A 19,220-nucleotide genomic window follows, 5' to 3' on the forward strand; every position below is an offset into this window, starting at 1 on the left:
ACTAAAACATCCATATTTCTTGAGAGCAAGGGCTTGGCTTTACTTAACACAAGCCTGTGGAATAGGCATAGGTCAGTCTCATCACAGAGTTCTTAGAGAACAAATACAGAATAGCGCATTTACAAAGAATTTCAGGCTGTTTTTGCTCCTATTATTTTGGCAAACAGATTTGTTTTCCTCTGAAGATAATGCAATGTTTTGGCACATGAGCTCACTTGTTTTGTCCTTCACCATCTGGAATGACAATATGAAACATTATCACAGTGCAGCTAATCCCATCAGCGCTATCAAACAACAGAGACTGTTTCATTTATAATGAGATCTCGTAATGAGGCTGGTTAATCCCTTAAGCTTAAACACTGCACATCTGATTTTGATTTTGCAGAGAGAACGTCAGCAGGAGTCCATCCTCAGCAGACGCCTGATGACGGTGCACTGACGTCTCAGTGCGATGAGTCATGCTCCACGTCCCCACTGACGGTACCTCTTCATCACCCTAACACACATACACACACCAGTGCCACTTGTCACTCTGCTACAGATCTCTCCTCTGAACTCCTTGGCTGCACTCATCGCCTCACATCCTTTCACAGCAGCAGCACCAGCGCATTGCTCTACTGACAACCCCTGCATGAGCTAATTTGTACAGACATACTGATGTCTCTGCTTCAGCCTTCAGACAGCATGGTACATTTAGCATTAACCTGCCTATACAGACTTGTATAGGCAGTGTGAGTGTATGTATGGGCACAGTGTGCCACTGTCAGTAACAGCTTGCCCCTCCAATATCCAATCTGCTTCCATTCTGCTGCAGTGACAAATGAACAAAATCCATAAAGTGGCCACTCCGTGTGTTTTCACTTGTCAGTCGGTTCGAGCTCACTCTACAGGAGCGTTGTATTTTTTTATAGTTTGAAACATGAATGTCAAGTTGTAAAATCATGATAGGAAGTGCCTTTTGCAAGCCACAAATGACGAGTGGGACCGGGTGGTCCTGGAAGTCAAAGGATCCCAGAAGCAGCTTCTGTGTTTGAGAAATGACAAGTAAGATTGAGAGCAGCTATGAATACAAAGCAAAGTGTGTGTGTGTGTGTGTGTGTGTGTGTGTGTGTGTGTGTGTGTGTGTGTGTGTGTGTGTGTGTGTGTGTGTGTGTGTGTGTGTGTGTGTTTTGGGTTTTTTTGGCCAACAAAGTGAAGTAAAGACCAGCGTATGCATGAAACAAAGTTAGGAATATGACATGCCATCTGACCACATCAACAGCAGCATTTTATAGCTGTTCTGGACAGCGTCATTTGGCTGTCACACAAAGAGGGGAGAAGTAATAATCTTACTAATAATAAATGAAAGATTTCAGGCCGTGTCTTGTCATCTGAAGCATATTGACCTCTTTAAAAGGCGTAATGGCCTTCATTTAAATTTCACACAGCTAACATACTGTACAGTTAGACACAAGCTGCTTTTAAAATCAGGTTTGTGCAGCCATCTAGTCCTCATCATGCTCCACTAATCTCTCTGCCTCTCCATCTGTGTGTTTTGTAGACAGCGGGTATGAATGGTAGGAAAGGTGCTGGTGAGTCTGAAGTGCCATCTCACGTGTGGTCCTTCATGTGTCCCTGCACAGCACGCACTGGAAAGCAGACTTTTGTTGTAATATGGTGGTTATGCAACACAGCATACAGTGCCTAAGGACACAGTGGACCACAGTGTCAGTGTTTAAGTGCATACTTCATGTTTTGACACCAGCTAGAGTAACATTTCAGATATGAGGGTAAGACAGCAAGTACAGATGGCAATGTACCTCAGAGGAAGACTTTATTTGTAGTGGAATATGTAGGGAATTTTATGTGTTCTATGTGTTTAAGTAAAATATCTTAGGTGGAAATCTATAGGCAGAAGCCACAGTTTTTAGCTGCTGATACTGACAGGGACTAGAAAGAGAGAGCATATTTCTCCCATACTGGCTTCTCTTCATTGGCTCCCTGTTGAATCTAGAATAGAATTTAAAATCCTTCTCCTCACATACAAGGTCTTGAATAATCAGGCACCATCTTATCTCAAAGACCTCATAGTATCATATCCCCCCAACAGAGCACTTTGCTCTTAGACTGCTGGCTTACTTGTGGTTCCTAGGATACTCAAGAGTAGAATGGGAGGCAGAGCCTTCAGCTTTCAGGCCCCTCTTCTGTGGAACCAGCTTCCAGCTTGGATTCAGGAGACAGACACCCTCTCTGTTTTTAAGATTAGGCTAAAAACTTTCCTTTTTGATCAAGCCTATAGTTAGGGCTGGATCACGTGACCCTGAACCATCCCTTAGTTATGCTGCTATAGGCCTAGGCTGCTGGGGGGGTTCCCATAATGCACTGTTTCTTTTCATTCACCTTATTTACTTTGTTTATACTCCACTCTGCATTTATTCATTAATTGATATTAATCTCTGGCTCTCTTCCACAGCATGTCTTTCTCTCCCCTCAGCCCAACCGGTCGCGGCAGATGACTGCCCCTCCCTGAGCCTGGTTCTGCTGGAGGTTTCTTCCTGTTAAAAGGGAGTTTTTCCTTTCCACTGTCGCCAAGTGCTTGCTCATAAGGGGTCGTTTTGACTGTTGGGTTTTCTCTGTATTATTGTAGGGTCTTTACCCACAATACAAAGCGCCTTGAGGCGACTGTTTGTTGTGATTTGGTGCTATATAAATAAAATTGAATTGAATTAAATTTGAATTGAATTGAATATGATGCGGATCAAAGAAAGGTAATAAGAAAAACAGTGGAAGTGATGGAAAAGAAGACTACCAGAACATTTACTTGGACCACGAAGCAATATTCAGGACTGAAACTTAAGACATGCGGAACTGACAAAAACTGCAGTTTCTTAAAAAATGAAATGAGCCCCAAAATGTAAAACAGTTCAATAGACTGTATACATAAGATGGTCATCTTGGTCACTGCAGTGACATAAATACCTGCTAACTAGTGTTAATAAATGCTAATATGTCAAGATTTCACTCACCAAAACTTCATCCATTTTCTTCTGCTTATTTCGGACCAGGTCACGGGTGCAGCAGCCCAAGCAGAGAAGCCCAGGCCTCCCTCTCCCCAGCCACCTCCACCAGCTCATCCTGAGGGACCTCAAGGCATTCCCAGGCCAGCCAGGAGACATAATCTCTCCAGCGTGTCCTGGGTCTACCCCGGGGCCTCCTCCCGGTAGGACATGCCCAGAACACCTAACCCAAGAGGCGGCCAGGAAGGCTCCTTTTCAGATGCCTGAACAACCTCGATTGGCTCCTTTCCATGTGGAGGAGCAATGGCTCTACTTTGAGCCCCTCCTGAATGGCTGCACTCCTCACCCTATCTCTAAGCCATCCTTAGGAGGAAGCTAATTTCTGTGGCTTGTATTCGCGATCAGTCAGTGACCCCCCTGGCAACCACCTGTCACTACCTTTTTGTTTGAATGGAAGTGTTGGACTCTACAAACACTGCTTAGCTGTAGTGGAACTGCGAAAAGTGCAACGTAAACCAGAAATGAAGAAGTTTCACCTTCAAAGTAAAATTTGTACCTCAGCACTGCAGCCAGTATGTTTCAAAAGGTGCAACTTCTGCTTTGAAGATGAACCTTCTCCATTTCCAGTTTGTATTGCACTTTTTCAAGTTGTGCTACCACTTGGCTAGCAGTTAGTGAGTAATTCCAGAAGAAATTGAAGACTACAGGCAACTGTGGCAATCTGCTAGCAACTAAAGGAACCACAATGACATTTTTCCATGCAGCACCTTCATCCAGCGACACCCAGAAACCTCCAGGAACCACTGCCAACCAGTCAGTCAATACACATTTGCACTAGCAACTGGTGGTTGCATCATAACCAATATGGTGGGCAACTCTTGAGCAATGTGTGCATGATGTCACATAAGAAACCTCAATACAACCAAACTTTTCTTTGCAACTAGAAGAGTTGCTGCTTGCTATGAGAAAGAATTCAGGTTTATGGCACTTCTGTATAGGCTTCACTTTTCAGACTCGAAATTAGTAGAGGTGAACCTGGCAGGCACCACAACTCTGTGAGCGTGGCTGTCAGTCAAAGTGGCTACGGCTTTACGCCACATCTGTATCCGACTGACGGGTTAGAAAAACTAAGTGGCAGCCTTAGTGCACTTACTTGTAGTCACTTCCCATAGAGTCCCATGTTAATATGTCCGACTATAGCAAAGAAACATGTTAACGGGCTTTGGTTTCTCCGTATAGTTCCTTATTCATGACAATTACAAGGAGGGGCTGAATTTTTACACATTCATGCCACCTGATTGAACTAAACTAGACCTCTTGATTATATATATATATATTCAAGACAGTAGTCCACAAAACTGTGACTGGATCTGTGTACATAATTTTTGTTTGTTTACACTCAAATTAATTCTCTGATTATTTCTTTCTTCACTGTTGTGTATAATTTGTGTTGCAATCTCATATCATCCCATCTGTGAAAAACCAAAGCACACCAAAAGTAGAGTTAAAGTGGCAAGAATTGTGGGCCAAATGAACTGGGCCTATCAAACTAAAAGAGGGGCAGAATAACCAGTAACAATAAATAAAAAGCCTAAACTAAGCACCATAAATTTAAAACTGGACAGTAGTTACAAAGCCTTATGCAGTACAGTGGACGTGCAGTGCAAATTCAAAATTACCCTACCAAGCCTTACTGCTCTAAAATAAACAATCTAGCTAAAATTCAATAAAAGCACATTTCAGTTCAGGAGATTTACTCCCCCTACTAAATATCCCCCCTGCCTGACCACAGAAAGCAGAAGTAGATATAAATGAGGGCAGTGCTATATTACAACCCAGGCTGTCGATGAGAGAGATAAGCCTGCCAGCAGTAGGGGAATAAGGTAAACATCCAGGGAGATTAGATGAAGGACATCCACAGTTCAAACAGTGGCCTGAGTGGCAAAACACTGCTGTGGCGCCAAAACAACCCACCATCTAGATTTCAGCAAAAGATCAGTTCTGCTCAGATTAAATTTCTACATTTAATTTTAGCTCCAGTTTGATATGTTAAAGCTACAAACTGCTAATGTGGTAGTAGTTGTAGCAAACAGAAGTGGGCATGCTGATTCAAAGCTGAGCCTGATCTTATCTAGAGTGTGCTACAGCTGTCAGTGCTTGCCAGGCTGCTCCTGAAGCGTGAGGACTGGGTGTGGTTTTAAGTCAGCCTGCTGTCTCTGTGCCGGGAAGGACACACACACACACACACACACACACACACACACACACAGACCAAAAGCTACAGTCAAACTTGTTCAGGTCACGTGACACAAGCGAAGCCAAAAGTTCATCTTGTTCACATCTGCTTCTGGAATCCCTCACTGATGACAAACAGTGAAACAAGGTACAAAGTTGCTCATAGTTCTGTGAGTTATACTAAACAGCCAATTGTTTGCCTAAGCAATTTTGCACTGACTGGAAACACCAGTGTGGAGATGAATGGTTTATGTTCACGTGTTTTCCACAGAGGAGCACTCAAAGGTCACATTATTCATTTGACCCAGGTGGCTCTGCACAGTGAGTCACATAAAGGAACTCCACCTCAAAGATTTTCTGTGTGGACGACATGCTTAGGTTTAAAGCAACGGGGGAGGTGAGCCTGTATGCATTAAAGTGACAGACACCAGTACACTTGTGGGGCAAGTGAGTCATCCTACCTGTCTATTGGCAGGTAGGATCTAATGTAATGAAAAGCAGAACTGCCAGTTCTTGGCTGTGTCTTGTTACAGTGGGTGATAGGAAGAGAGATAATCTTGCAAGAAGAGGAAATGCACACACATCCCAAATGAGCATGCTGGTAGTCCATAGGTGGTGCGCTGAGTAGACTCACATCTACATGATGCATCTGTGTACTGTCACGTTGTGGCAGTGTCAAAACTATGTGGAACACCTCTTGTTTGGCTAATCTCAAAGACCAGCTCCTATTTGTGCTGGTCTCCCTGTCGGGTAGAAAGCAGAAGCTGCATTAGAGAAATAATGCATTTTTAATTAAGTAAAACCAAGGGTTCAAAAGTATGAAAACCACGAACTGCAGTCCTCATCTAAGCTTCTTATTTTGATCTTTGATGGTTTGAGGTTCTTTGTGTTTGTGTTGAATTTTGCTGTTGTTTCAAGTCAACATTTCAACCAACCGGCATTCAAACTATGCTCAGTGTCATCATAGCTACACACTGTTACCTTTTTAGAAGAGTTGATGCAAGTGTGTCTCCCTAGCCTTTGATTAGCTTGAATTCCTATAATCCCTGTCTCTGGCAAAAACACCATGCAAATTGGCACCAACGCATGATCATAAATTCCACACAACACCCATTTAATTATTCCTACAGTACAGAACATGTCAAACTGCTTTTCTATGTGTTTTGTACACAAAGAAACCACAGTGCCAGTAGGTTATGCTTGCTCACAATCAGACAAGCAGACTTGATCACTGTGAATCTATCTATGTGTTTTTGTCATCTAAGAAAAGTCGCAGTCGCCTTTCCGCTGCTTTCTCTGTTGCAGATAGGTGTGCCTCAGAGGCCTCAGGAAAAGATTTCCATGCTCACCAAAAATCTTCGAAAATGTCAGGATACAGCATACTATTTCACAGGTCGGTGCATACTGTCTGTTTGTTACAATATTTGTTATTTTATGTCACAAACACACACATACACACACTTGAAACCTTACAAGCTGTTTTATCTGTTTTACAAAGACTGGATGTTGTGTAGGTCCGAACTGTAGGCTGAGGCTTAACATGAGCTAACAGTTAAACAAAAACAGGAAATGAATGAAGTGTGTGTGCAGGAAATACTTTGGTAGATTTTTAATAGCCATGGAACTGCTGTCTCTTAGACTATTTATAAACACATTTAGAGCAGTTTGCTCATTGTCCATTGCTTTGTAGATGGTCACTAACCCACTTACATCTTCCCCAACCTGTTATATTTAAGATACTCTTTCAAGAATCTTTCATTCCCAGTTGTCACTTCAACCAGTTTCAGTTTATCTTGGTACCCACCCATTTGGGGTCATTAAAAGTTAATTCATCTCTTATCGCTATAAGTGACCAAATATCCTTGATATCCCTTGGTCTCTGGTGACAAAACTGCTAGCGTCATCTTGTTGCTAGTCCTCTACCACATGCAGGTAGATGGACAGCCCGTCTGCCTGCAGAGTGTATGTTGTCAGATGGAGGTAGTGTCAAAAATATGTGGTACAACCAGTCTGTAGGCTACTCTTGCTTGTGCTGTTCGCAGCTCCTTAGAAGAATAATTAAAACATACAAAGAGCTGAGCATTTGACTGAAGCACAGCGTCATCCCTGTCAAACAATGTGCAGTTGGGATTTTGGAGAACTGCACGGGAACACGTATGTGATGGTTGAAAACCCTTCTCCCCAGGCAAATAAACGCAGCAGATGGACACAATTGCAATAATAGATCATAATCATAGACTAAGCATAAGATACCCTCCAACTTCAGAGTTTCATCAGGTCAAACTTTTAATTCAGTTAATATTATGATGAGAAACCTATAAAATGAATGATATTTTTATCAGCATAAACTTCTTAATATCAGCATGTTTGCAAGTTATGTGCCTCACAGCAAGGCTGGAATGGCAGGCTTTTCTTTTCTTTTCTTTTCTTTTCTTTTCTTTTCTTTTCTTTTCTTTTCTTTTCTTTTCTTTTCTTTTCTTGCACATTTTTCACATTTAAATGTTTCAGATATTCAAGCAAATTTTAATATTGGACAAAGATAACCCAAGTAAATACAAAATGCAGTTTTTCAATGATGATTTAATTTATTAAGGGAAAAAAGTTTTCCAAACCTGCCTGGGACTATGCTGCCCCATAAACCTAATAATTGATTGTCCCACCCTTGGCAGCAAGAACTGCAATCAAGCAGTTGTGATAACTGACAATGAGTCTTTCACATCACTGTGGAGGAATTTAGGCCCACTTTTTTATGCAGAATTGTTTTAACTCCGCTACATTGGAGGGTTTTTGAGCATGAACGGCCTGTTATAGGTGATGCCAAAGCTTGAATTTAGGTCCGGACTTTGACTAGGCCACTCCAAAGCTTTATTTTTTTTTAAACAGAATTTATTGTTCAAAATTGACAAAGTTTCTCTTCACTGTCAGTTAGAAATGAATTCCTGAGTCCTTATATTATTAGAGTTGTGAGCAACAAATGAAAGGAAACCACGCCAGGATTTTATGAGCCAGTTCTTGACAACTGGATCCAGTGTGATATTAGAAAAAATAAAAGTCTTGCACCCACACTGATATGTATGTTTACACCTACAATTTTGTATTTATCAGGAATTAGTCAACCATTTACTTTCACACTGTGGCAAATCAAGTTAAACTCTAAAGTCCACTGGTGGATTATTAATATTACCCAATAACATTGACCATCAAGGTAAGTGTTGCAGTACTTGCTTAATTAAGTTCCTTTTACTTTGCCAACAATAAAGCTGGAAGAGTAAACCTGGTGTAAGCAAGGCTCCAGAAGCAACCAAGCCCACATCCCCTGGGGCCAAAGAGAAGGAGATTCCTCCCCTCCCACAGTAGGATTTGTTTGTTTTTCTCCCCTCAGAAACTGACAATAGCCATCTGGTGTTATTCCATAGTGCTTCTACCATTCCTTTAGAGGCTATTCTTTTAGTATGTGATCACATTCTCTTTTATGACACTTGATGAAGAGGAGAAGCATAAGAAAGAACTAATTAAATTTTGGTTTTGATCCAGATACCTGTGGTTAAAATGATAAAACAGGGCTTTGGCCTCAGCTGAGAATGCATTCTAGTGCCCTTCTAGTTATCTGTGTACTTCAGGCTGTGATTCCTGGTTCCTTACTGTTCTGTCAAAAGAAGAAAATCACTGACAATACAAACCACACTCATACACTTTGTCCCACAAAACCTCTATCCTAACCAAGCTGATACCACATTGATCTGACCACACTGATAACTAGAAGCACTCAGAGAGCGCAAACCTCCGCCAAGGCCATAGGGTCACTGACGCTGTAATACGTGTATCTAAATGCTGTGAATAATCTTGCATCTTTCCCAGACGCTAGGATCATCTGAGCAGTAAACGATAAAAAAAATGATCGTCGCCTCACTATGTTGTTTGATAGAACATGTCACTATGTTACACTCTAATTTTTTTCAGGCTTTTGTGCCTTGTGTTTCGGAGTTAGAAGCTAAATGATTAAAATCCCCCTATCCCGCAATAGTGAAGAATCATTAAAAAATTTCTGGATCCAGATCATGATCCAGATCACAGCCAAAATTTAATCACTCCTTCCTCTTGTCATTTCCAACCACTCCACAAAATTTCATCGAAATCTGTTCATAACTTTTGGAGTAATCCTGCTGACAAACAGACAAACAAACCAACACGACCGAAAACATAACCTCCTTGGCGGAGGTAATGATTGATCGACTGATCTGACCACACTGATAATGAATGTTGTTTTGGAAATCAAATGAAGGTTTTAATTTTTGATTATCTTCAATCTTACACTGATGTTGTAGCTGCAAACCTAGATGGCATTTTGCCAGGTTGCCATGCATGTATTATGACATTCATTGGCCTGAAAGCAGGGTACTCATGTTTGATGAGTGCTCTGAATACTTACAGACAGAACACTCTAAATGTTTCCAGCTTTTAATTATATCCAAATTTAGGCTTATTTCTCTCACACATGACCTAAAATAACATGAATTAAGCTGTCTTGACATCTTTATATGTTTTCAGTTCCCCAGATATTTTCCTTTCCAATCATACGCTCACTGGCCGCTTTATCGGGTACACCTGTTCAACTGTTCGTAAACACAAATATCAACCAATCACATGAAAGCAACTCAGTACATTTAGGCATGTGGACGGGTCATTAAGACAACTTGCTGAAGTTCAAACTCAGAAAGCTGGTTTAAGTGACTCTGGATGTGGCATAGTTGTTGGTGACTGGTTTAAATGATCTTGTTGAAGATCTCAATTTAGTTTGCCTACAGATGTTCACATCTTCTGCTACCTTGTGTAAAAGAGTGATTGAATCAGTTTTTTTTATTGTTTCTTCAGGGTTAAATTGACCTATAATTAGTTTATAATGAACATTTACAAAGTATAAAAATGATCATTTTGAGAATGTAAAGTGATTATTTTTATTGTATTTTAATAAGTACTTTTATACATAAAGCTGAACAGCAATACTAAATAAATAATACATGGATAGATGATAAATAGCACACAATAGCCTCATAACACATTGTTGCAAAACTAGAATGATTAACTGGCTGGCACTGTCCATCTGGACTTGGATTAAACTATTAATTTAACGCTGACACTTCCCAGTGGTCTAATTAACTTCACTTTAACATGTATGCTGCTGAGTTAGTTCCAGTAATGCCAGGAGTAAATGTACGCCAACACCTTTGGTGCCAACAATGGTGTTAAACCTTCTGTTTATATTTGTTGACAGCTGGCCAAAATAACCATAGGGTGCCCTCCTTCACAGTGAGACTTTCACACAGAGCTAAAAATAAATGTGCTGTGCATAATGTAAACTTTTAGAATTACAGTTTCTTCTTTTGGAAGTTTAGTTTTGTCGCGACAAAAATGAAGCAGCTGCCAGTGATATATAAAGTTGTTGACTTCGGGGTTGTGCAGGACAGATGAGCCAGACTCTCTTTGGCTCCTGAAGGTTTTATGAGTGCCTGTCCATAAATCAACAGATGTTAGCTTCCACTCCTCTCTGATAATGACCTGCTGACTGAGGGGATGCAGTCTGTGTCTTTGACTAAGTAGCATCTCTCAGCGGGAACAGATCTGACGCACACTTCTGTTCCACAAAGAAGCGAACATGATGGAGCCTTTTGTCACTTCCAGTCCTTAAAGGGCTCAGAGCTTTTCTGTCTCACAGGAAAAACGTCAGTGTTCCTTCCAGTCGATTCAGTCCTGCCCAGCTCATCGTTTATTCCGTAGCCAAGTGGCTAAATGCTGCCGACTTTTGAGTTTCACCATCCTCGTATTCCCCTCTTTTCAAGATCTTCATTTGCATTTCATGATCACATTAGAAGCTGCAGCCAGCCCATCACCCACACACCAAACTAAAGACTACTCCACTGTGCTGTGCTGAATCATACTGGCTGACCTGCTTTGCACACCCCTTCTTGCAGACAACTGTGAAGTGGCACTGTGTGCAACAGGTGACTGACAGTTCAATCCACTCAGAAATGTACTGCAGAACAGAAAGAGGCTGCTGAGATTAACCTCATTATCTTATATTTTGAATCTGTTAGAGCTACAGTGAAACATGATAGCTGTTGCTGTTTTTTTTTTTTTTTTTTTTTTTTTTAAGTCTATAGACTTCAACAGGCAGTTATGGCATACAAGCTTATCTAGAGAAACATGTCATACCACCAGAATTCTCAAATGTCACACTAAAGATTAAGTTTAGTGACAGGTACACATAACAACTTCAGTAAGTGAACAAGCACAAAGCTTTGATTGTCTATCATTAGGTACAAATAAGTTTGACTCCACAAGCCATAACCCTAATCAGCTCCATCACAATAATCATTAACTACCCTCCTGCTGCCTCTTACTGACACACGACACTGGGCCAGATTCCAGACAACGCCTCAGACACTCCTAGTCCTCACCTCTCACATAATCCTGTCATTCATGTATCGCCATAACACAAACAGAACCTTATGCACAGGACTCATTATGTCACACACACACACACACACACACACACACACACACACTGGGGGAAAAAACAGCGTTTAGTAAATCTGAGCGAAGTTCACTGAACCTTTTTCGGGCTTTTACTGACGCGTGATATTCTGTGTTTTTATGCATTACTCTGAATTATAGCTATTCAGCTAATGGTACAGTATAATCTACGTGTAGAAAAAAAATGCAGGCAAATGCTATATTTTTTTTTAATACTGTCCGGTCACAGAGCACATATGGCTGAAGACTAGGTGTTTGAAAGTGTCTAATAATGTTTAATTTGCTCTAATGGATGTGGGGTTATTCAAACACTGGTACAGAGCTCATATTATGGCTTTTAGAATTAAATTAATGGACTCAATTTAGCTGTTTATTAAATTGCTTAATATGCAATAAAATACTCTGCAGAAAAAAACCTTACAGCAACATCATGGGGGGACTCACATTAAAAACATCTGCTAATATATTTTTTCTCTAACCTCACCAGAGAAAGCTTTTTTTTTTTTTTTTCTTCAAATCTTTTCCCTGGTGTTATACACAATCTCATCTAATCTCAGTGCTGCATTACTGTCTCATTTTCACGTGTTCAGGTTATCTAGAACAAACATTTAAACTATAAACAATGGGGTTTTCTGCAGTGACACACCAATCTCCTCTGTGTTTATCCTGGCTCTTTAATGGTGTAAAGGTTATAAACCCAAACCAGTGGCTGTAATATGAGTGCTGCACTCCTATAGGCTGGGATGTTACAAACGCAACACTGATAGGCTGCCTTTGCAGGCTGTTAGGAGAAAGCCATCTGCTCCTGTTTATGGTCCATTAACCCTGCTACCCCTGGATAACCGGGCTGCCTCCACAGCAACAGGTTCAAGAGGTCTGGGCTCCTAACTGGGATGATACCTAATTGTCATTGATGTTCTAATAAAGCATAACGGCCCACTTCTTGTTTCCGTTCCATTGCATTTCTTAGTTCATGAGAGTATTATCAAACAACAATAACTGGAAAGTCCTTACCTTCCCAGAAGTCCATAGGCATACTGTGAATCTGCCAGCAGTAATGCGAGCTCTCCTTTTCGCATGGACATGACACACTCCTCCAAGGCCTGCAGGTTTTATTTGAATTTCACAATAGACACAACATTTCAGTGTTCGGTGATCTTAACCGATTGTAACATTAGATGATGAATTCCAAGTGTATGTGAACCCTATTTTTAGACATGGTACCCTGATGAGAGTCAATGTCAGTTGGCTGGTCGGTCTGTCAGAGGATGAGCAATAATTTTATGGGCGTACCACTGAGTTTTCCTCTTGTGCCACTACAAGAAGCTGACAGTTAAGTCTGTGTGTGGCTTATCGTTAAATTGGGGATAACTTCTAATAACTTTGGTGACCAGTTATGGCTTTTTATGATCATAGAACAGCTTTCTCATGAGGATTCTTCCTGTTAAAAGGAAGTTTTTCATTCCCACAGTCACCAAGTGCTTACTCATAGGAGATCATGTGATTGTTGGGGTTTCTTTTTAATATTGTAGGGTCTTTACCTTACAATATAAAGTGCCTTGAGGTGACTGTTGTTGTAAATTGGTGCTATATAAATAAAACTGAATTGAATTGAACCTCAGCAATGGGGACTCTGCCACATTTTAGCAAAGCAGCAACTAATGTAATTGCTCAGTAATTATTTAAATTATAATTACCTTATAAGCTTTATTGGTAATTAAAATAGAACAAGTTTACCACCAGTTCCAGATTTTTGGTTTCAGCCTGGCTACATGTATCTTGCCTCTGGCCTCAACTACACTTTGTGCTTTGTGCTCATTGCCAAATGTTATCATGAGAGCACAGAACTAAGTTTTGAATCATGTTAGCATGCTGGTGTTAGCTCACAGAGTCAGCAGCTTGGCTGTAGAGATTTTCTGACCTACTTTAAGCGTCTGTCCATCACTGTGTGATGTAATACAGCGACAAACAAGTGTGATGTAATAAACACACTTAATAATGCAGAAACCCATGTTGTGGGAGAGGCTGAAGGGTTAAAAGCTTTCACCTGGTTTACATCTCCCTCCCCGATAACAAAGACAAGCTTGCAGTCCTTTTCAACCACAGTGCGGTCCTCCAGGACACACTGCATCTTCACAGTAACCTCCTGGTCCCAGGTGGGGTGTGGGCCCTGTGGGGTGCCAGGCTTCAGCACCTTCTTCCTTAAAAGTCGGTCCTCTGCATGAAGAAAGAAGAAAAGATTGTGCAGGAGAAAATGGGGTCAATCTACTGTGGGTAAACACATGCTCAGAGACAGCTGCAAAAAGGCTAAGCCTGAACTCGGTCACATTTTGATCACTTGTTTTTGTTTGTCATTAGAACTATATGATATAGATAAAGATCAATAAAATGTATTGCTAATTTAGTGATTTTTTTTTTAAGATTCCCTACCACCACAAAGTCTAAAGTGAGTATGTCTAAATGCGATTTGCCATTATACCTTGTACCTTACCTGTAATGTCTTCCCAATCTCCTGCCATGAACAGCTCCTCAAAACTTGTGGAAGTCCACTCCTGTGTGGCATATTCAGGAAAGAGACTCTCTGTGGAGCTGTCCCTCTCCAGCACTTCATCTTCTGTTGATGGGTCTTGAAATCTTACCATCTTCCAACTGTTTGATTTTTTGAATTTCTTCACTGCCTTGCATTCTGGCTCCACACTCTCTTGCTCAAGATCAGAGGGGCTTTTTATCTCAGTGCCTTTATTCTCTCCAACACTTCTCTCAGTTTCAGCCTGTTCTCTCCCACACAGCTCCTTGCCTTCTTCTGCAGGTGCACAGGGCAGCACATTGAGACTGTCCCCATCAACAAGCCCAAAAATTGCCTCTTTCACCTCAGGATCTGTAGGCTTTACTGCAGGGTCCTTGTGCTCTTCACAACATGGCTCTGTCTCCATTTCACTACAGAAAGCATGAGCCTCCAAAAAAGATGATCCTCTTTGTTCACCCACTGGTCCCTTCGGTGCAGGTTAGGAGTTTTGTTTGCCACCTATGCTCTGTCAGTACAAAAAAATATCTCCATTAAGTAATATTTACAAAAATCCATGTTGCGCTTCAGAAAATCCAGGTCAGATCCCTAAATCCTGGCTTCATCTATGTTTTTTCAAAGCGTTAGTCCCTTTTTTTGAAAAAGCTGCCTACTTCTGCGCTTCTGTTGCACTTTGACCTCTCCTCTTTCCTACTTGTACTTGTATCCGTCGTAGTCTACACAGTTCAGTGATGTGTCTGCAACACACACACACACACGCAAAATGATCAATGTAAAGAAACCGCACCGCAACGAAGCACTCTCAGCCAGCAGGGTTTGTGCAGTGGTAATCTACGGGATTAGAAGAGAAAAACCTAATCTGCCAGAACGTCTGTAAGCTTCTTAATGACTTCACCGTTGTGCCCCATAATGCAGTTTCCATGAATGCAGTATCTACCAATGAGCTCTCAGGAGGTACAAGTTCCCACTTAATTTACCTGAAATTGCACTGATTTTTATTTTTGCTGAAATGCCACAAGATTCACAGATGAACCATGATAACGCACAGGCTGTAAAGATGGCAACGGATTGCAGATTACATACGATCCATTTGGCTTTATTCACAGTTATTCATCAGAAATGGAAAAGAATGCAGTGTTTTATCCATCACACTTTCCATGGGATGTTTGCTCTTGTCATGATTACAGCAAAAAATATATGCTAAACATTTCAGCTTTGAAACACACATGCCAGCTGCAATCAAATATTTAACCAGGATTTTGGATGCTGCATATTTAACTTCACATCCCAGACCAACAGCAAATTCAGACAATAGCAATGTAGCAGACATACACTCTATGGATAAAAGTACTGGGCTACCTACACATTACACCTACAGGAGCTGCCTGGCCATGGAAACCCAGTTTTCCTGCTGATGTTAATGCCAGAGGAGGTTTGGAACTCTGCAGTTATTGAGTCAGCAGGGTGCTGGCTACTTTTATGCACTGCTCAACAATCAGTGACCCCGCTCTCAAACTTTACTTGGTCAACGACTTTGTGGCTGAGTTGCTGTGGTTCCTAAATGCTTCCACTTTGCAATAATACCCTTTACAGCTTATCATGGAGTATCCAGGAGGGAAGAGATTTCACACACACTGACTTGTTGTGTAACGGTAGCATCACCACACACAAATTCGGTTATGTCTTTAGAACAACCCTTCTTTCATGAATGTTTGTAAAGGCAGAATGCATGGCTAAGTGCTTATTTTATACATCTGTGCCAATAACACTGAAAATTCCTGAATTCAAAGATTACGAGGTGTGGCCTGATGCATTTGTCCAAATGTGTATGGGAATAAGATGGAATCAAGGATATTTTTTGAGAAGTGAGATTTATATTTGTTCTCCACATCCAATTAGATTGATCTCATAATAAAGAAGGGCCATAAATGAAGCTAGTCTTCTTTTTTTTATCCAGGAAATGAAACTCTTTAGATTAAAAATCCCTTTCATGAGAATGCTTTTGGCCTAGATGGGCAGCATCAAACTAGCATGGTTTTTAAATAGTAAGAGAAACTGGAGCTCAATCACTGGGAAAAGTGCCCTGCCCTGAAACCAGGACCCTCTGGCTGTGGGGCAACAGCACTATTGTTCACAGGTGATGATATAATCCTATCAGGACTTTGCTAATGTAACAGGAAAAAAACAGACAATTGTACACTGATAAAAATATCCTGCCCTGTATGCATAATAAAATTAAGGCAACTATTTACATAATTTATTTATGTTGATCAAGCAAGACTGTTCTTTGTTTAAAGTACTTACTTATTTCTTTACATGAAATATAAAATCCAAGTAAAGTGAACTTAATTTTGTCAAGTAGATCAAGCAAAACTAAACTTTGTATAAATCACTCAACTTTTTTCAATGTTGTAAATTAAATTAGCAAGTAAAAGCAACTTCATTTCATTATATAGATCAAACAAAAAACCTTTGTATAAATTACTTAAATTTGTTAAATGTATTTAATGATTTTTCTTAAGTAGAATTAACTTGATTTTTGCATGTACATGTAAAACCATTTGGTAAATGGACTGGTTCTTATATTGCACTTTTCTACTCTGTCTGAGCACTCATACAACACGTTTACATTTACCAATTCACACAAGCACTTCCATGACATTCACACTCCAATGCTTCCGTCGGAGAGCAACTTGGGGTTCAGTATCTTGCCCAAGGATACTTTGGCATGCAGCCCAGAGCAGCCAGGAATCGAACCTTGACCTTCCGATCAGTAGGTGACCTGCTCTACCTCCTGAGCTACAGCTAATTTTGTTTGTATTCATATGTATTGCTATCTAAAATTATTTCCGAAAGTGAAATTTATTGAATTTATAACAGATTGAGCACAAATACAGATTCTATTCACTATTTTACTATTCCTAACAAAATGAGAGTTTTTAAAGTAGCATTTCATATTGAACATGTATTCAATCTTATCTGAATTGCATGCCTGATAATGACAAAAACTTCATAAGCAAAGGAGTGATATTGGGGGAAAAAAAGCATTTCTCATGTCAGAAATGATCACTTTTTTGAGCCACTTGTTTTATTTTGAATATGCAAATATCATGTGAACAACATACCAAAAAAACAGAAATTTTGTCTCCCTTAGAAGTGCCAGACCAATTGACAAAGATGTGTAGTATGAAAGCAAAAAGAGGGGTAACAAACAAAAGGAGGAAAGGCTTACAAGCCATCAGGATCTTTTTCCCGTATCAGATTAGAAACACATACTGCAGCAAATCAAAACAGCACGTATAAAAAAAAAGATGCTTTTTCCCCAAACTTTCTCCTATCAAAGGAGAATGAATCATTTGAATCTTCTAGAAACATTTAACAAGTAAAACAGGCAACAGAGTAAAGAACTGTTGACTCGTGTGTTCAGTTCTGCTCCCTGGCTTCAACAGGAGTTCCATGAATCAAGTAGTTAGCTCAAGCTCTTATACAAAATACAAGCTAAATAAAAGCACTGAGATTAAAGTGGCTTCCATGGATAGAAGAGAGGAAACATAAAATGTAATAATTCTATTAAACACTGTACATGGAGCAATGATTGTTTAAAAAAAAGAAAAAAACTATATGGTGTGCGTGTGTGAAGTACATACACAATTTAAGTCAATTTTGCACTGGCAGAGAAAATGTATTTACGAAAGGCATATCAACTTATTAACCTACATTCCTCAGGGTTTACAACTTAAGAAGACATCCATGTAGATGTCATGATAGAAATGATCGAGCCTCTGTCTCAGTGAGAGGATAAGCTCCTCATCCCCTTCAAGTCCATGCAGCAACTTGCATATCCCTGGTAGTGGACGTGTTTTCCCTGCTGGCCATGATGTGAGGATCTGGAAGAGGACCTGCAAAGTGAGATATGTCAATTTCAACATAGATTTAATTATGTCATGTGACCTTTCATACTATGACAGTCACACTAATCACCTCCCTGTACATGTTTGTAATGCAAAAATGTGTGTGTGTGTGTGTGTGTGTGTATGTTTATATATATATATATATATATATATATATATATATATATAATGTTGCAACCATGTTGCAACCCTGGTCTATACTATAAGGACTAAAGACGTTCTATTTGCAAAGCAGAAAGGTCACGTAATGTTAGCTAGCTAACAAATTGACTAATGCTATCCTAGCATATTAATTAATAGGTAGAAAAAGACAAAAAACACGTACCTCCATGACCTTCAATGAAGAATTTGTAGCCTTTGTCAGTTTTGAACGTGTTGTCTGCATGTCATAGTATATCCCAAAACCGTATTTGTGGCAAATCTGTAAACTCCATCCACAGGAAGTAAAGATCCCCAGCATCGAGGCCAAACGGAAGTTGTGTAACGTCATGTGAAAAGGATCTATACCAATGAACAACGCAGATGAAACGCAGTAAAGATAACAAGATTATTTTTGTGTGTGGATGAACTTAAAAAGATTGGCTCCTATTACTTGAACAATTTATTTTCTGAAAAAAACTTACAATGTCTTGTATCTTGAACAATGTTTTTGACCTCATTACTATGTATATTTGTGTAAAGATACTAACTTGATTTTTTATTGTTGATTTCACAGATCAGTTATGTTAGATTTACTTCACCGCAGAATCATTTTATCAGTGTAGCCACTGATGTTGTTTCATTGTCAGACCACTGCAAAATTATTATCCACTAACCTTTTACCAAAGCAACACAAAATAACATAATGTGATGTATTATAAATATACCCCAGGTGTAAAGTGACTTACAATCACATTTTTTATTAAAGAAAAAAAAATTAGTTTGTAAAAATCTCAAATGGAGAACTTGCTCTTTAATCAGTTATACATCATGAATTTCTGCCATACAGACAAAAGAGAGGCTACAGATATTTTTTAGGTAAAA

General features: G+C 39.9%; 1 protein-coding gene across 1 annotated transcript in view; it reads right to left on the reverse strand.

Annotated features, from left to right (window-relative positions):
- Positions 1-15,111, reverse strand: part of fkbp16 (FKBP prolyl isomerase 16) — a 33,105-nt gene extending 17,994 nt beyond the window's left edge. The window contains exons 1-3 of the mRNA XM_030731027.1: positions 14,254-15,111; positions 13,810-13,979; positions 12,777-12,865 (exon numbers count right to left, since the gene is read on the reverse strand). Of these exons, the coding sequence (XP_030586887.1) occupies positions 12,777-12,865; positions 13,810-13,979; positions 14,254-14,695 (701 nt within the window). The 5' untranslated portion in view covers positions 14,696-15,111. The remainder of the gene's footprint in view (positions 1-12,776; positions 12,866-13,809; positions 13,980-14,253) is intronic.
- Positions 15,112-19,220: the final 4,109 nt, after the last annotated feature.

Source organism: Archocentrus centrarchus, chromosome 6, assembly GCF_007364275.1.
Source record: "Archocentrus centrarchus isolate MPI-CPG fArcCen1 chromosome 6, fArcCen1, whole genome shotgun sequence".
Classification (NCBI taxonomy): Eukaryota; Metazoa; Chordata; class Actinopteri; order Cichliformes; family Cichlidae; genus Archocentrus; species Archocentrus centrarchus.